Genomic DNA, 18,902 nt, shown 5'->3' with positions numbered 1-18,902 from the left:
TTAAGTTGATCGGCTTCATTTCTGCACAATACCATGCGAGTACATGCGCGGCAACGTCGACCTCATGCTGGTGGGGAACCAGAGCGACCGCCACCGCCTCGGGGCCGAGCCCACCGACGAGGCTCCAGCCTTCGCGGAGAAGAACAATATTCTGCTGACGTAAAAACAACTTCGCTATCGTCTTTCCATTAAATTAAAATCACGTGAACAAGCTTTTAAAACGGCTCAAGTCATGGCAGGTTTACTTATTTCAACTGGATCTATTTGCATTTCAGCGTTTGTGTCGGTGAGGCTTCGTTTAGAAGTCAGTATTGATGTTCTGAGACCATTTTCAAGTAATATGCTAAAGGTGAAATGATGCAAGAGCACATTTTCAAAGAAACTTTAAATTCTAATCAGCATTTAACACTGAACTGGAAGACATTTAACATCAAAATAAAGTAAATTAGGTTCTCAAAAAAAGGGCTAGTTAAGACCAAAGTACCAAACTGAAGACTTGTCATTCAGTTTTTGGTACAAAAAAACAAAATGGAGATTGAACTTGTTTTAATTTATTATGCAATTAATTCATTTATTGCTTATTGCCACAGGCCTCTGTGTAGTACCCGAAACTCTATAAACTGAACAAATTAAAAGTGTTTATGCAAAGTGAAGTTTAAAATGATCAAGAGGTACTGCAAACAGGATGTTGCCATGGTGAAATCCCGATTTATCTAAAACTCTGCTACCTCGTCTCTACCGTCAAACCCAACTCGGAGTTCAGACTTCCGAGGTAACTGGAACGCATCGTAAGACTTCAAGGTGAGAGGCTAAGCTAGAGTGAGGAAAATCTGCCCCAGCAACAGTTGCTACAGTCGTGTTGCCGCCAGTGTGGCTACAACGTCTGGATAGCAACATTTAATCTGAATGGTTGGCAAGGAAGTTGAGGAAAATATGAAAGAAGTGGTTTTTCTGCAGGAAGTTCAAATATGGAAGATTATCCCCTCCACTATTGTCAGAGAGCTGAATTTCTAATTTGACCCATTTATATGTAAACAAACTTACAAGTAACTTCTCAGCAAGATTATCGATTGTCAATAGTTGAATATAGATCTAAAGTTCTAGTTCCACTGGCATATTTTTTCATATAACATGTTTTAAGTGAAAAAATCTGCCATGGATGAAAGCTGTGTTTTTTATATCTATATTAAACTTCTGTGATCACGTGAAACCTGCTCCTGCATATTGCAGAAAAGTCCAGCCAGTCTCCTCTGGACACTCGTCGGTGCATCTGGAGCAGGAAAAATGCAAACTTGTGGATTAATATTCCAGTTGAATGAAAAGCATGTTTTAACCCACTTTCTGAATGGTTTTTTTTTTGCTCACTCTGTGGAGGTCACACTGGCTTTTGTCTGCTGAGCAGGTTTCATAACGGCTCTGTTTGTTGTATCATTTGTGTGTCATGTTGTGAAAAAGCAGGTTATGGAGCCATTGAAGTCTGGTGAAGTCAGAGAGCTCCAACCGCTAATCTGTTTAATAAATTGTATTGATCACCTGTTTGATCAGATCACTGTGGACAAACAGAAGCACCTTGAAGTTTTGCCTCTAACTTCATGCTCTGTGTGTGTGTGTGTGTTAAGTTACATCTGTGACTCTGTGCTAACATATAAGAGCTCTTTACTTGTGTAATCCCACCAACCGACCTCTCCAACCCCATCCCTCCTCCTATCACTCCATCCAGGGGATTTGATGGCCATTAAGAGATAGCTTTGTGGTGTGTTCGTGTGTCCCATCATACACACACACACACACAGAGTGAGCAGTGTTTCATGTAAAGGCTCTGCTCCACTTGCCTGGTCGTGCTGTAGAATGTGGACTGACATGGGACGGACAGGACGGACACATGCATGCGGGTCTGGATAGGGAGCTTTAACACACATGGATGCAGTTCTCCAGAAAGGGCTACAGGTGTTTCTTTCCACCCCACTTCCATCTTCTCCAGTTGCGTCTCTTCCTGCTGATGATTTCATGAGGTATTTGTACGATTCGTAACAGCTGGTGCTGGTGCGTTTTCCAGACCTCCACTAATCCTGGCATCTTCCGGATGAGAGACGGCAGGAATGACTTCCCTCACTTTCACCGGTCAGTTCCAGCTTCACATCCGATGGAGTCGCGTCTCTGTGTGATTGTTTCGTTCCGTCGTTTGTCAACACGTTAGCCGGAACGTTTGAAACGCTTTATTATGAATTCATTTTTTATGGCATCGGCATAATCTCACTACAAAAAACCAAAAGATTGACCAAGAGCTAATAGTTTTTAAGAAATGGGGCCAGTGTAGTTCAATCTGTACAAGTTTACTAGTAAGTTCATTAATATAGAAAATTTCAGCAACAAGACATTCATGATGAACATATAACTAACTAACCATATATGAAACAAGCAATAAATATTATATTTTGTCAAATGCCTTCATCAAAAAATCATGAACCAAAAGTACATCTAATATATTGACCTATGTTAACGCAACTACAACCAGGCCAGTGTTTCAGCTGTTTTGCAGTTTTCTCGAAGTTTGTTCCAGATTTGTGGAGCACAGAAGCTGAAAGCTGCTTCTCCGTGTTTGGTTCTGGTTCTGGGGATGCAGAGCAGAACCAGAACCAGAAGACCTGAGGAGCCTGGAAGGTTGATACAACGACAGAAGATCTTTAATGTATTGTGGTTCTAAGATGTCCAGCTATTTATTAACTAACTATATTAAAGTTTATTCTCTGAGTCAGTGGAAGATTTTTTAGTCAGACCTGTGAAGACTCTGCTGCAGTCATCAATGTGACTAAAGATAAACACACGGATGAGTTTCTCTAGATTTTGCTGGAATATTCGTTCTCTATTCTGGTGATTGAAGGCCGACTTTGTAACTGTGTTTCTGTGTTTCTGAAGGTTCAGGTCAGAGTCCATCACTACCCCAGATGTTTGGCCTGATCTCTAGTTTCCAGCTGTGTGTCCACATGACTCTACATAGACCCTTTTTAGGTCCAGCGATAATAACTTTACTTTTGCTTCTAATCTAATCTAGAGCAGATCCCCAGTTGGAGGTCATCCAGATGAACTCCAGTAGGTCTGGTTTTCAGCAAGTTCTGGATCTGGGATTGGGATGGCCATAGAGGAACTTTGAGTTGTGTTTTGCCTCCATATGTCATAGAAAAGCTAGCTCTAGATTGGATCAAATTCTTATTTACTTTCTGGTATTTCATGGAGCCATGCAGTCTAACAAGGTTCGCATTTGGAAGTCTCTTCACTCTTCCATGTTTTCTTCATTTATTGATATTGTTTTTCATCTGTTTTTGAACTTCCTCCGTTAGGGTATGATGTGTTGTTTTGTGGACCTTGGAGCCTACTTCATGCTGTCAGGTCCTGATACGAATGCAACAAAGGGAACTTTTCATGAGGATAGACATGGGTCTACTTACTATAAAAATAAATTGAGCATTTAGCTTTGTAAAAAAAATATGTTGGTAAAAAATCTCACTAATGCCCTTTGGGCAACACCTCTGATTTACACTGAATTTTGACTATCAGAGTAAAGGGGTTTAAATACATTTGGATGCTACACGTTTTAGATTTTATCTGTAAAAACTTTGACAGCTCCAACTTTACACTTCTGCACCTCATCATGTTGTTTTACACATAAACCACAAGAGAAAACAAGAAGCGAACTCTGTATAACCCACCAATGTTCTTTCACTGGTTCTTGAATTTCCTCCACAAGGGAGGAAATTCCCTAATGGAGGAAATTGGAGAAAAATGGAGCAACTGATCTCATGGCACTATCTGTACCGGACAGCCAGCTGCCCTGATGGAGCGTCTGCAGGGATTCGGCCTCACTGCCCTTTCTCACCTGTTGCCTTTCAGTCTCCGTGCTGTGCCTGCTGCCCCAGTCGGCGTTGGCGCGGTGGGCGTGCGTCCGGGCCTGCCCGCCGTCCTGCTCCTGCACGCAGGAGAAGAGCTGCAGCGTGCTGTGTGACCGCGCCGGCCTGGCCGAGCTGCCCAGAGAGTTCCCCTGTGAGGCGTCCGCCATCAACCTGGAGAAGAACCGGCTCAAGTTCCTGTCGGAGCGGGCCTTCGGGACCCTGCCCTCGCTCAAGTCTCTGTCTCTGGACCACAACAACATCTCCTTCATCACCCCGGGAGCTTTCAAGGTTTCCTTTTCAGTCATATTTTAACCATATCGTACTGAGCAATCCGTTTCCAGCCAGACGGCTGGGTTTTAAACGGAATTCAATGTGATGAGAATTTGATAGAAAAAGTAGCAGATGTCCCTTATTGTTAGCCCTTAACCTCGATTGTTGCTCTGCAAGTTTACAGGTTCAAAGACTTCACTTAGAATCTATAAAGAACCTAAAACCTCAATTTTTTTGTATAATTTCTATCAAGAGATTGTGTAAAATTCCCAATGACTCATTTCTACAACTGTTTCATTCTGGAGTCCAGGTTCCTCCAGAACGTTCCAGACAACAAATGAACATGGTCATTTATATCTTTTGGGTTTCCTTCTAGGAGCTTCTCCCAGTATTTTCCTGTAGTTCTGGTCCATTCCTCCTGTCAGAACTGGTGGAACTGAGTCCAGTCTGTAGACCGCCTCACTAACGCGCCTTTTCAGACCTGATAAGAACTTCGACTGGGGTCAGGACTTTGTGATGATTGGACCAACACAAAGACTGCATGACCAGTTTGAATGTTCAGGGTCATTGTCCATTTGAAGGACCAATCTGTGCCCAAGCTTTTACTTCCTGACTGATGTCTATAGATGTTGCTTTAATATTTCCACATGATTTCGTTCCGATTTTATGAAGCAAACCAGTTCCTCCTACAGCAAAACATATACTGAAAGCTGGGACGGCACAAGCAGTCAAGTTCTTCCTCCGAATGTAACAATGGTCATTATACCCAAACAGTTCCACTTTAGTTTCATCAGAATACAGTCCATCCCTCCAGAAATGAAGATTTTTGTCACTGCAGTGTTCACCTGCAAACTATAATCCGGCTTTTTATGTTTCTTATAGAGTAATGCCTTCCTCCTTGCTCAGCAGCTTTTCAACTAATGTAGTACAGGACAGTTTTACTGTGGATAATAACATTGCCTTAGCAGCTTCAGCCAGCCTCTTCATGAGGTCTTTGGCTTTTATTCTGGGGTCAATCTGCACTGTTGTTGCGCAACACCCCCCCCCTCCTTTCTGTCTCTACTCTCTCACTCTCGTACTTCCTCTTCTGAGAGGGGAGATGTGCTACCAGCTCTCCGTCTAACGGGTCCGTTGAGTTTCCTAAATCTGCTGGGATTTACCCTGTCCAGAACTGAAGTAAACTCTGTTTAAGCTGGTTTCGAGAAACGATTCGCCTGGTTATCTGACGGCCTACATCCAGGTGTCCCACCCTTCTTCCCCCTGTGAATTAGCCAGACTGAGCAGCCTACAGCCAACTAGTTTCACAGAGCACACCTGTTAACGGTCGCTCGTTCTCTATTTTGCAACTTGCATTTGTTATTGAACCAGGTAGGTTTTAGTGACTCGGTCGAGTCCCAAGGATGAGGTTTTAAATATGGGCTACCAGCAACCTAAAAACATTTTCCACCTCTTCCTCTCCAGAATCAAACATCACAGCTATTTTACAACCATCAAAGAACTTTAAGGTGACTCATTAACTGAATGTCCACAACATCTTTAGATTTTCTTTATGCTAAATATTTTATTAGTAAGGCATTTTTGCAAGGGTCAGTACAGCTTAATTCAGTAGCAGAAATAATCAAATAAGTAAAATCAATCATCTAGTCTATCTTTCCCTACTGCTGATACTGAGTACTAAAAAAGGAACCTTAGAGCGAGACGGACGGAGTTTGGCGTTTCGAACCCCAGACCTGGCTTGATGATGAAGAAGGTGTGGCAGCAGGAGGAAGATGTTGATCGGCGAAGGCCAGGATCTCCGCAGGTCCGATGAGCTTCTTCTCCGCATGGATGCTGAGGTCACACAGGACTTGGTGCTGGCAGGAAAAAAGGCACCAGTTCTTCTTCCTTGTCTTTGTCTTCATCTTTGTCTTTGGGGTCAGAACCCAGCCGATGAGAGAAGTGCGATTCGAAGCCACAGATTGTGGGCCAGACGGGTTGGTCTCCATGTGCAGGACAGTCTCCGGCTCCGTGGCTCCGGCTCTTCTTCAGCTGCAGAGTTCTTTGTCCATCTCGATCTTGGCTCGAAGCTGCCCGGAGGATCCAACGAAAGGTTCCTCTTTTGCACCCACCTTATATAGGGTTCATCTGTCTGCTTAGACAGATGATCTCATATCCGTCACTGTCTTAAGAGACATCATGTCATGATGTCTGTGCCAATGTCTCAGGGCTGCTCAACCTCCTGTTTCCATATAAGGTGCTGATCATCTCTGCTCTCCTGTTAGTTCCCCTTTTTCCCTTCCTGTCACCTTTCACCTACCATCTACCTCCAACATATCAGTGATGTTTAATTGCAGTTTTACAACCTTTTACACCATTTCAAGTTTAATGTCAAAATCACATTTATATCACATTTATTTTCTTTAGCTTCTCTGATTTAGCATTCATTTATAATTTTATAACTATAACTTATTAATTATATTTATTATAATCTTAATGTGAGTTATTACAGATGTTTTTCTGAAAAGAAACCAAGAATAATACATGATTCTAATTATTTACTACTAAAGTTACAGTTACTTGTTTTTCTTGTAAGTGTTCTCACAAATGTAAGTGTAAGTATTATTACAATTAAACCAATATTAATATAAGTATTTTACTTTGAATCTTATCCAATTACTAATAATGTTTAGATTTCATTCTTTAAAACTTTCATGCTTTAAACTAAGAAATAGTCTCAGCTATTTTTATAAATCTGCAGGCTGGAAACTTCCTCTTTTTCCAGGAAACCTGCTTTTCCTGTTTAATGACTCTCTCTGACTGACTATGATTTCTTATGATTAGATAGAAAAAAGTAGAATTAAAGCAAAGTTTGCATGAGACAAAAACAACACACACAACTAGATTTATTTTATTGACACTTAAGTCTAATGTTGGGCCTTGATGTCACTTGAGTGATTCATTTTAAAGATAACTTTATTTATTATTACTGTTAAACTAACTTTATTGACACTTAAGTCTACTGCTGGGCCTTGATGTCACTTGAGTGATTCATTTTAAAGATAACTTTATTTATTATTACTGTTAAACTAAAATCTCCAGCATGGGGAAGTGGGATGAGCTCGGATTTTCTTGACACCCCCTCCACGAGGTCAGACCTTTCACATGCTGGGAGTCCATCACCCTCCTGCAGTTCGCCGTCCTCATCCACTAGAAAGAGAAGAGGTTCGTCTGGGATGTGAAGATGCAGATTCTTCATCCTCAGTTTTCACAGAGGGCTCGGTGTAGTCATCAAAACTCCACTTCTCTTGACACCCCCTCTTTGGAGTTTTGATTTCCCCCATGAGGTGATGAATGTCGAAGAAAACTTGGATCGCTCTGATTCTTCTACAGGAACCTTCGCTGGATGAACTGTCGGTTCTTCAGGATGTGGAATGGTTCTTTAGGGAAGATGGGCTGAGACAGAAGGCCTCAAAAAAAAAACTTTTCTGGCTGTTCAGCAGAGCAAAGCAAAAAGCATAAGCATCATGACGCTTTATCCGTAATCATGATCCTATTCCATAGCTGGGGTCGTTAAGGGGTACTGGAGTTGTCAGAGGCATCAGGAATTGTCCAATTAAAAAACTGCAGTCTTTGGACCCGTTCATCAAAACTTACAGCCAGGTTGAAGTGTGATGAAGGTGGAAAAAACACAAAAACAAAACAGTTCCTTCTGTGGATGCAATCCATCGTGTGGGACACAATTAAGTCCTCCGGTTGCTTGTAGGCTTGTAAAATAAGCTTCTGATGCCATGCATTGAGGGGTGAATTCAGCTTGCGTTTGGTTTGATAACACACATAGACTGTAAAACATTTGAGCCGTCTTCAATTGTTTCTACTATCTTCTATTTGTTAAGTCAAATAGATTCAGCAAGTTTTAGATTTTAAATCTAAATGTGTGAGTCCATTAAAGATAAATTTAATCGTAAGTTGTTTTAAGCATTTATTCATTCTGCAATCCTCTAAGAGTCGAATAAACTAGAGTTCCTAGGTCATCAAAAAAAAAAAAAAAACCCTGTTCATACTAGATGTTTCTGAGCAGAATTCATTGTGATGTACAAAAAATTTTATCAGATCAGAAATTTTATTAATGCAATTTGAAACAAAAATCTAAATAATTCTAAAGTAAAATAGGCATTTACTTTAACTCAATATTGTGAATGAAACTAACAGAGAAATGTCTGCTCCTTTACTAGGTGACAATAGTTTTCTCCCTCCTATTGTGAAATAACTATTTTGTTTAAATTTAAGGCATTAAGTAAAACGCAGAATTCAAGACAAAAAAATTCTAGATAACTTGTCTCTTGTTGTTAAATCAACTTCATAAACTAACTTCTGAGATAAAACCAAAACAATTTTGTGGACTTGAACTACATTTTCAAGGCAGCAGGTGGACTCTCATTTTCAAATTAAACCACCTTCAAATGTTTCACAGTGTACAAGTGGCATCTTCTTTTCTTTAAAAAACAGATTTCCATCCATACCTTCCAGGTGTTGGGTCTGACTTCAATGCCTTGTTACAGAATTGATCTTGGTGATTTTCTATGACGCCGCTTCTTCCTCACGACTTCAGCCCCTTTTCCAGTTTAATCCATCAGGTTGTGACAGGAGTTCTTCTTTAGCATAGTCCAATTTCTTCACGGCCCTCCCAGTCCAAAGCCTTGAAGTTGTTCTTTGAACGGCAACCTTCCTGTAATAGTGGCCAGTCTAATGTAGGATGGCATGGTGCTTGATTCTCTGGCCATCTTCCCGTAATGTTCTGGTTCGCTGTAGCTAAGAACTGGCTTGAGCACTGCTTCCTCATGGACCCCTTTCTTCATCAGTAGTACTGTGTTGAAGTTCAGTACTTACTTTACAAAATTTCGGGCGTTGAATCTCAGCTTGATCACCGTAGTTGCAGGCCGATCTTGAGCTTTAATCCAAACTCTCTGCCCTGTTTTCAGTGACACTTCAAGCTGCAACTTCCCTTTTCCTTCTCTAAGCAAAAAGGAGAAGTGTCTTCGCCTCCCTGCTTTCTGTGACGTGAACGGAGTTCCTCTGCAGGGGAAGACCTGCTCTTCTAGCAGTTGTCACTGTGTCCATCAGCACCAAGAGGTACTTCTCACCTCTCTTTCCTGTTGTCCCCATTGGCTCTGCTACATCCATGCAGACTGAACCCCATGGGACTGTGCTCTTGATGAACAAACCTTCCATCCGCTGCCCTCGGCGACCTGCGTTGTATTGACCACACACTTCACAGTCCCTCAGCACGCGTTGGACTTGTTTCACTGGGATCCAAAGATCTTGCTCCTCCAGCTCCTTACGGGTAGGTCGCACGCCTGCATGTCCAAGGGCCTCATGCACGCTCCGCACGACCTCGACCACGTACTCTTCTGGGACCTCCCGTCCTCTGGGAGTACTGTCCCACTTCTCGGTACCGACAAAGACGATCTTCCTTTGTTGGACATAACAGTCCACTTCATCATTCCCACGCCAATGAGCTCCCTCATGCGTGTGTGCTCTTTGATGCTCAACTTCTATCTCCAACTGCATTTTTAGCTCAGCAATCTTTTTCCACAAATCTTTGTGTGCCACGGGCTTGCCCTTTGCAGTCTCGAAACCATTTTCTTCCCAAATGGCCAAGTCCTCTCTAAGGGCCTGAGCACAGTAGTAACTGTCAGTTACTAACCTGGCACTCTTGATTTTCCTTTTCACCAGCTCCAGCAATCCTTCCAGTACTGCCGTTACTTCTCCGGCTTGAGCACTACCGGGAGCTTTTCCTTTCTGACGGCATTTCTCTCTGGCATCCTGCTTCAGAATAAATCCCCAGTATGCCGACTGGTCGGACCCCTTTCTGGATCCATCGGTGTAGATTGTCCATTCCGGTTGTTCTGGCTTCTCAGATGTCTCTTGCGGTCGTTTCTTACTGGTGGGTTGTGCTGGCCCAATTTCAAGCTCCGGGTCCAGCAGGATGTCTTTAACCATGTCTGCGTCTGTGTGATGATGTCAGCTGCTGGTGTTTGTTCCTCTGTTGCCGGATGTCTTCTCGATGGCTGCAGTGGAGGACGCGGTGTGCTTCCTCATCCATCGTCGGCTGATGACACCTTTCTCCGTCTCCTCTGCATGGTTGCTGGCTGGTCTGGTCAGCATTACATCACGAACCACTCCAGCAAGAGTGAGCCAGCTTTCCTTTGTCAGGGGTTGATGTTTCAGTTCCTCATTCTTGGAACCAACTTCCCCACTTGCTTCAGGTCTGAGTCACAGTAGCTGTGTAGAAGCTGATGCAGTTCTGTTGAGGTCTCCTCCTTTTCCAAACGATCTGGACGGCCGGCTTCCTCCGGTTTCTTCCCCAGATTTTCCTCCTCGAAGTGATCATCCATCACTCCGTCTCTCTGTCGGTTCGAGTTGTCTATCCCCCAAAGCCTCTCTTTAGCCTTCGAGCAGGGATGGGTCTAGACTATGTTGGCTACTAGCTTCACTGTCTGGATCCGGTCATTTATCCTCAGTAGGAGCCTTCCCTCACCTGTATGCCATACAGTTACTGCAAGGGTTGTGACTGACGGCCTTATCAGTCACCATTAACTCTATTCCTTAAGAGTTAACAAGCCAAGTGAGCTATTCAGATCCTCACATCTGTTTTTACTAACTTGGCCATAGGGCCCTCCTACTCCGTTGGACTGGGGCCCCACGTTGGGCGCCACTTGTTGTTGCGCAACACCCCCCCCCTCCTTTCTGTCTCTACTCTCTCACTCTCGTACTTCCTCTTCTGAGAGGGGAGATGTGCTACCAGCTCTCCGTCTAACGGGTCCGTTGAGTTTCCTAAATCTGCTGGGATTTACCCTGTCCAGAACTGAAGTAAACTCTGTTTAAGCTGGTTTCGAGAAACGATTCGCCTGGTTATCTGACGGCCTACATCCAGGTGTCCCACCCTTCTTCCCCCTGTGAATTAGCCAGACTGAGCAGCCTACAGCCAACTAGTTTCACAGAGCACACCTGTTAACGGTCGCTCGTTCTCTATTTTGCAACTTGCATTTGTTATTGAACCAGGTAGGTTTTAGTGACTCGGTCGAGTCCCAAGGATGAGGTTTTAAATATGGGCTACCAGCAACCTAAAAACATTTTCCACTTCTTCCTCTCCAGAATCAAACATCACAGCTATTTTACAACCATCAAAGAACTTTAAGGTGACTCATTAACTGAATGTCCACAACATCTTTAGATTTTCTTTATGCTAAATATTTTATTAGTAAGGCATTTTTGCAAGGGTCAGTACAGCTTAATTCAGTAGCAGAAATAATCAAATAAGTAAAATCAATCATCTAGTCTATCTTTCCCTACTGCTGATACTGAGTACTAAAAAAGGAACCTTAGAGCGAGACGGACGGAGTTTGGCGTTTCGAACCCCAGACCTGGCTTGATGATGAAGAAGGTGTGGCAGCAGGAGGAAGATGTTGATCGGCGAAGGCCAGGATCTCCGCAGGTCCGATGAGCTTCTTCTCCGCATGGATGCTGAGGTCACACAGGACTTGGTGCTGGCAGGAAAAAAGGCACCAGTTCTTCTTCCTTGTCTTTGTCTTCATCTTTGTCTTTGGGGTCAGAACCCAGCCGATGAGAGAAGTGCGATTCGAAGCCACAGATTGTGGGCCAGACGGGTTGGTCTCCATGTGCAGGACAGTCTCCGGCTCCGTGGCTCCGGCTCTTCTTCAGCTGCAGAGTTCTTTGTCCATCTCGATCTTGGCTCGAAGCTGCCCGGAGGATCCAACGAACGGTTCCTCTTTTGCACCCACCTTATATAGGGTTCATCTGTCTGCTTAGACAGATGATCTCATATCTGTCACTGTCTTAAGAGACATCATGTCATGATGTCTGTGCCAATGTCTCAGGGCTGCTCAACCTCCTGTTTCCATATAAGGTGCTGATCATCTCTGCTCTCCTGTTAGTTCCCCTTTTTCCCTTCCTGTCACCTTTCACCTACCATCTACCTCCAACATATCAGTGATGTTTAATTGCAGTTTTACAACCTTTTACACCATTTCAAGTTTAATGTCAAAATCACATTTATATCACATTTATTTTCTTTAGCTTCTCTGATTTAGCATTCATTTATAATTTTATAACTATAACTTATTAATTATATTTATTATAATCTTAATGTGAGTTATTACAGATGTTTTTCTGAAAAGAAACCAAGAATAATACATGATTCTAATTATTTACTACTAAAGTTACAGTTACTTGTTTTTCTTGTAAGTGTTCTCACAAATGTAAGTGTAAGTATTATTACAATTAAACCAATATTAATATAAGTATTTTACTTTGAATCTTATCCAATTACTAATAATGTTTAGATTTCATTCTTTAAAACTTTCATGCTTTAAACTAAGAAATAGTCTCAGCTATTTTTATAAATCTGCAGGCTGGAAACTTCCTCTTTTTCCAGGAAACCTGCTTTTCCTGTTTAATGACTCTCTCTGACTGACTATGATTTCTTATGATTAGATAGAAAAAAGTAGAATTAAAGCAAAGTTTGCATGAGACAAAAACAACACACACAACTAGATTTATTTTATTGACACTTAAGTCTAATGTTGGGCCTTGATGTCACTTGAGTGATTCATTTTAAAGATAATTTTATTTATTATTACTGTTAAACTAACTTTATTGACACTTAAGTCTACTGTTGGGCCCTGATGTCACTTGAGTGATTCATTTTAAAGATAACTTTATTTATTATTACTGTTAAACTAAAATCTCCAGCATGGGGAAGTGGGATGAGCTCGGATTTTCTTGACAGCACATTTCGGGAACAGAACCTGTTCATCTCTGGCACCCAGAACCCGTCACCTTCCTTCCATACTCGGTAAAAATGTTTTGAACAGATGAGCGCGGCACCTTCAAGCAACGGTAAATTATTTCCAAGGATGAACCAGCATCTGTTCGGCTCTGTTCCTGATATCTTGGCTGATTTCTGCTGACCTTCCCAACGGGTCAAACCAGGAAGTAGTGAGTTCCAGGAGTAAGTCCAGTCAACTCAAATGGGACAGCTAACCTCTCAGGAGTTTGTGGAAGGAAGCCCAAAAGTCATACATCTTAGACAGTTATCCCTGATACTGACCAAATGTATGTAAGCTTTTGAATTCAAGGAAAAATATTTTAAAAAAATATCTAAACCATTTTTCTCACCGATTTTCTGGCATTTACACAAATAGAAGTAATTTAGGTAATTCTAACTAAACTAAATCAAGAAAAGTTTGGTCCGACTTAACTTCAGACCGTGAGAAAAAAATGTGTCTGTCTCCTTTTACTCAGTGGTTTCTGCTGTAGCTACAAAACTACTGAATCTAAAAAACAACAAGACTTAAAAATCTGCCTCTTCCAGGGCCTCTCGAACCTGCTGGAGCTGAGAATGGCCCACAACGAGTACATCAGCTACCTGCACACCCGGACGTTCACAGGGCTGAAGAAGCTGCAGCGGCTGGACCTGTCCGACTGCAACCTCTTCAGCATCCCCGACCGCGTCTTCATCGAGCAGACCGCCATGACAGAGCTGCTGTGCTTCCACAACAACTTCCGCAGGATCCCAGGGGCCATCCGGGGGATGGAGAACCTGACGCACATCTACCTGGAGAGGAACAAGATCGAGGCGGTGGCCTACAACTCGCTGCTGGGCCTGGGGACCCTCAGGTGAGAAACGCCTGCAGGTTTCCTTTCCCTTCCTACAGGCGTCTGAATGAAACGGGCGACATGTTCAGAATGGTGTTTGTAAAAAAAAAAAAAGAAGAAAAGGAATCCATGTTTCAGGTTCCATCCAGTTCAATGCTGCTTTATATTCATCTGTTACATAAAATCCACAAAAAAACACACTTAAGATTGTGATGTGAAAGTAGGTTGGGTGAGGTTGTTACCTTAGCAACGGTACTTTGGCACATCACCTTGAACACCAGAGTATTGTTGAGTTCTCACTTGCTGAGAACTCAAGTGAGTAAATGAAATGCAGCTATGAAACACTTGGCAGCAACTAAAACATTTCATAAGAAATTAGAGACTTTGTTTCATGTTCCGATCAGGAAGTGAGGCTTAAACCCCCAAACATGCAGCGTCCCAATACAGATTATTGACCCACAGACGCCAACATGGCCACTGTTTCTCTTCCTCTTCATCTCAGGTACCTGAACCTCCAGGAGAACCGCATCAATGTGATCCATGACAACGCCTTCCAGGACCTGGTGCGGCTGGAGAACTTCTACCTCAACGACAACCTGCTGTCCGACCTGCCCCGGTTCGCCTTCAAGGGGCTCAGCCGCCTCAAGATGCTCAACCTCGGGGGCAACCAGCTGATCAACGTGTCCAAGACGTGGTTCGGTGACTTGGCGGAGCTGGAGGTCCTGTACCTGGACCGGAACCAGCTGCTGAGCTTCGAGGAGGGCGCCTTCGAGAACCTGACCAGCCTGATCACACTCCACCTGAACAGCAACAACCTGACCACGCTGCCCCTCAGCGTTTTCCAGCCTGTCTACTTTCTGGGCCACCTGTACCTCTTCAAGAACCCGTGGGAGTGCGACTGCGCCCTGGACTGGCTCAAGCAGTGGATGGAGAGCTACAAGCTGGTGCGGGACATCCCGTGCGCCTCGCCGTCCTCCGTGGTGGGCCTGGACCTCAGCCAGGTGGTGTTCCCCACGGCGAATGGCACGTGCGTCGACCCCGCCGAGCTCAACCTGACCACGGCGTCCTCGGAGGTGCAGCCCACCACGGAGAACCGCTTCAACAGCCTCATCTCCAAGCTGCTGCAGCAGGAGCTCAGGGAGGAGATGGGGAACGGGACCGAGGTCGCGCGCAACGCGACGCTGCCGGAGCTGGAGGAGGGCCAGCTGTCAGCGGGCGTCGGAGGCCGAGGGACGCAGGCGGTTCAATCGCTGCTCTGCTTCATGGTGACGTGGCTCTTCTGTGGTTTATTCCACCTGCCACATGCTAGTCTCTGTCTTCGCTGTACATGAAGAAGAGGACGCTAGCATCAAGAGTTTTAATATCGCCTCTGAGCTAAAATGTGCTTTTATTTCGCCCAGGAGGTCTGAAGGCTTGTTGCCCGTTGTAGGAGCCTCTGAGTCGGCTTTTGGATGTTCCTCTCACCCAGGAACATGTAGCACATGGAATACAACATGGCAAGCACCGTTTCTATTGGAGCTAAAATCCTTGTGCTCAATATATCCTGGACTTCATGTTTTATGGGGTAGTTTCAAAAAGTATTCACCCCTGATAGAGTTTTTCTGTTATTGTATACCTGTCACATGTAGCCCTCCCTGATGCCCGACGCGCAGGAAAAGCAGGCAGTTGTCACGGTAGCGATTATGGTGTTCCGTCAGACCGTCAGTTCCAGAAATTACAAAATAAGGCTATTGTGAAAACGGACACAAAGACACTACCACCTCTTTTAGGACGGCAGGAGGATTAAATGTTGGAGATAAAAGTTCAACTGAGTAAAAACAAAATGTTTTAATGAAAGAGAAAAAATATCTCCAGGCTTCATGTGAATAAGTAATTGCCTCATAAGCAATAAGGAGGCATTTAATGTTGATGGCAATGTCACCAAGTGTTTGCAATACCTGGCAAAATTGGCGTAATTCAGCCAAATTCTAGAGTTTTCGACCAATAACAGCTTATTTAAGGGGGCAGTACTATGTGATTTCCAGGCATATTGTGCTATTTTATAGAACTATCAAGTAACTATGTTACCTTCAGTCGTTTTATCACATATAACTTAAAAGAAATCTTTCCTCCTAATTTAGAGACTTGAAATTGGGTCTGTCGCTTGAAAAACTCCTCCTCTCCCTGAAACTCTACCGCTAATCAGCACAACATGGCTCCTCTATTAACCCTTTACTATTATTTATTAACATTTTTACCAGTGATACACTGAGTAGTAGCTCCTGTAATGAGTTGAGCAGATATGCAGTTCCACCAGGTGTTTGCTAATTGCTGCTGGCTAGTCTGAAGGAGTTGAGTGGGGGAGTCAGTGGGGTGGGCTGCTCTGTGAGGCAGAAGCTCAGAAACTTAGAAACTGCAGCTCAGAGGAGGAGCGTTGTCCTTGAAGGCGGAGCTAGGTCCACTCAGGCATTTTGCACAGCTGAATAGTTGCCATGGAGATTAAAGGATTCCTCAAACATGCATGGAAAGCATCAAAGCAACACTCCAGGTGTGTTTTTAACGAGGGAATAATATAACACGATGAAAAAAAGTTGAGTTTACATAATAAACTTTAAGGTCCTCCCAACAGGATATAGGTCCAAGCTTTGCCTAGACCCCTCCAAAATGTTCCTGTTGCACAACCAGACGTTGTGCAACTTACTGACCTTTGTACTTAAGGTCAGTAAGTTGATTTGCAGACAGTGTTCTCCAGGACCGTCCAGCCACAGACCATCACACCACCTCCCCCGTGTTTGACTATGCGTGATGTTCTCTTTCTGAAATGCAGGGTTAGGAGCAGGACACGCCACCCAGGAGCCTCTGGGACGATCGAGGAGTTCATCATTTAAGAAATTATTTTAAAACTAACTTTCAAAAAAAAATCTGAAACATTACAATGTAAATGTGAGTAGTTTAAATATATAAGGGGATAAATACTTCTACACAGCACTGTCTATACTTTTCTACGAAAGAAATGTTTTTGCAGACGGATAAAACCAAACCTACCTGTTAACAGGCACTTCTCTCTTGCATAAGGCTCAGTTGGAATTAAAGTGATGTAATAATCTATAACGAGTGCTTTCTGTTTGTTTTTTTTCTGTTTGTATCTTCATTGACATCTGTGTGTAACATTAAAGGAGATAAGCGCTCCGGTCGTTATCTCCTGGACAGATGTCCTCTTTGCTCATTCCTCTGCGCTCTGCCGCCGCAGCCTCTCCATAAACGCATTAATCTTCTACTGTACGCTACGGCGGCCAGGAGGGACATTCTCACTGCTTCTGCCTCCTGGGATTAACTCTTTCCGAGTCTGCTGGGTTCAAGTCACAATTGCCTGAATGCGGAGTCGGAAAGACTGTTATTATTTTTGATTATGAATCTTTGACAGCATAACGCAGTGTTTGTTTTATACACGGTGTTGTGTATTTTCTAATGCTTAAGGATGTCATTGTTTAACATGAGTCACTGCTTTTCTCTCTCTCTCTCTTTCTTTTTTTAATCCCGGTGAATAGGTAGTCTGGGTTGGTTCTATTGTCTTTCGGGACCAAAGTTCTGCTACGTGATGTTTTTTTATGAATAAAAAGAAGAGGAAGGAAAAAAAGCGATTGCCGCTGAACTCGTCACATGCTGACTCACCGGCTCCCTTCAGCCTCGCTCGAGGAACTGACCTGTTTTAGAGGTGAACTCCAGTTAATCTGTTGGCCTGTTAATGTAGGATTAGGCCGGGACTTAGACAACCGGGAGAGGCTGGAGGCTCCACCTCATCTCCCTCGCTCACCCTGGATCTCTGTTCTCTTGTTTCTACCCGGTAATGATGCTGAGATGTAACAGAGAACAGTTATGTGGGTCGCAGTGGACGAGGTGTGTGGCAGCTTTGAGAGTTAGTGGCTCCGTAAAAAGTAGAGCTTTGGGTCCTTGTAGGTTTTAAACACCCTCTAGCTGCGTTTTCATTGCAAACGTACAAAAAACTTTGTCGGTATTCTGCTAATGGCGAAAACCCAATTGCGGTGTTTCCTTTAAATGAGAAACTCAATTAAAATCACGAGAATAAGTTTGCTCACGCGATAGGTCCTTACTGAACATCCTCCTCCTACCACTTCCTATCATCTTCATCGTCGTTTCCGCCAGTAGTAACGTCTGGTCCTTCACAAATTGAGTGACGTGAAAAACCTGTTTCCACTGCAGTTTTGTGTTAGCATCTAAGCCTTCTAGCTAAAATAAGCAAATTTATTTTTGGCAATTCCAATTCGCAGCTATAGTATACTTAAAAAAAATGTAATCAAACCAAGTATGAGAAGAGTCAAACATGCTTCCAAAAGTTGTCAAAGATTTAAATGATCAAAGGGAACCTTGAAGTGGCAGCGAAGAGGAAAGTCTCCAGCTCAACCAAGAGCCAATATCACAAAAATTCCTTTTCCTGACAGTCTGTAGCAACCTCCTTATAGATTGCCTCTGATTTGACATATCTTGACAAAATTTCCTTTAAAAAGCTCAAGTCTTAGAGCAGAAATTATATTTTCCCTGATCAGTTTGTTACCCTGATGACCTCAGACAACAGTTTTTCCATTTCTCCAAACATTAATACCAGTAAAATGTACAACAACAAGCTGTGGTATTTCAAATTTTGGTTGCGTAACAGAGGCTGGAGGCTTCTCTTTTCTACCCACAGTGTGTGTGTTGCTCTTGAGGACTTAACAGCAACGCAACAGCTGTCAGCACATTATTTGCGAGGCCACTTAAGGTTTTCTCACAATGCATGTCATTTGGCCCTAAAACCTTCTTCCTGGCCAATGGTTCACTAGAAGGCAAGTTAGAACAGGCAACTGATACATTGGAGAAGGAAAATGTTGGCTGCAGCTCCAATGCTATTAATTCATTTGGCTCAGATGGGAAAACACTTAAGTAAAAACCTTCAGAGATAAATCCTACAGCTTTACTTAAAAACACAATCCGAAGAGAGAAGAAATCTATCCGTTTCACTTTCATGAACGTCCTCTACTTTTAATGCGAAGGGAACTCTTTGGGAAAAGGCAAAGTGCTAATTTCATTCTTTATTATGTTGCTAATAATCAG

At 43.2% G+C, this 18,902-nt stretch overlaps 1 protein-coding gene across 1 annotated transcript; it reads left to right on the top strand.

The window, feature by feature from the left end:
- The first annotated feature begins 43 nt into the window (after positions 1–43).
- Positions 44–16,054, top strand: nyx (nyctalopin). Its single transcript, XM_028024351.1, has 5 exons — positions 44–159; positions 1,231–1,286; positions 3,889–4,175; positions 13,531–13,835; positions 14,317–16,054. The coding sequence occupies exons 1-5, from the start codon at positions 44–46 to the stop codon at positions 15,143–15,145; spliced, it is 1,593 nt and encodes a 530-aa protein (XP_027880152.1). The 3' UTR covers positions 15,146–16,054.
- Positions 16,055–18,902: the final 2,848 nt, after the last annotated feature.

The sequence above is a fragment of the Xiphophorus couchianus genome, chromosome 7 (genome assembly GCF_001444195.1).
Source record: "Xiphophorus couchianus chromosome 7, X_couchianus-1.0, whole genome shotgun sequence".
NCBI classification, from domain to species: domain Eukaryota; kingdom Metazoa; phylum Chordata; class Actinopteri; order Cyprinodontiformes; family Poeciliidae; genus Xiphophorus; species Xiphophorus couchianus.
This window is presented reverse-complemented; position numbering and strand designations above follow the sequence as displayed.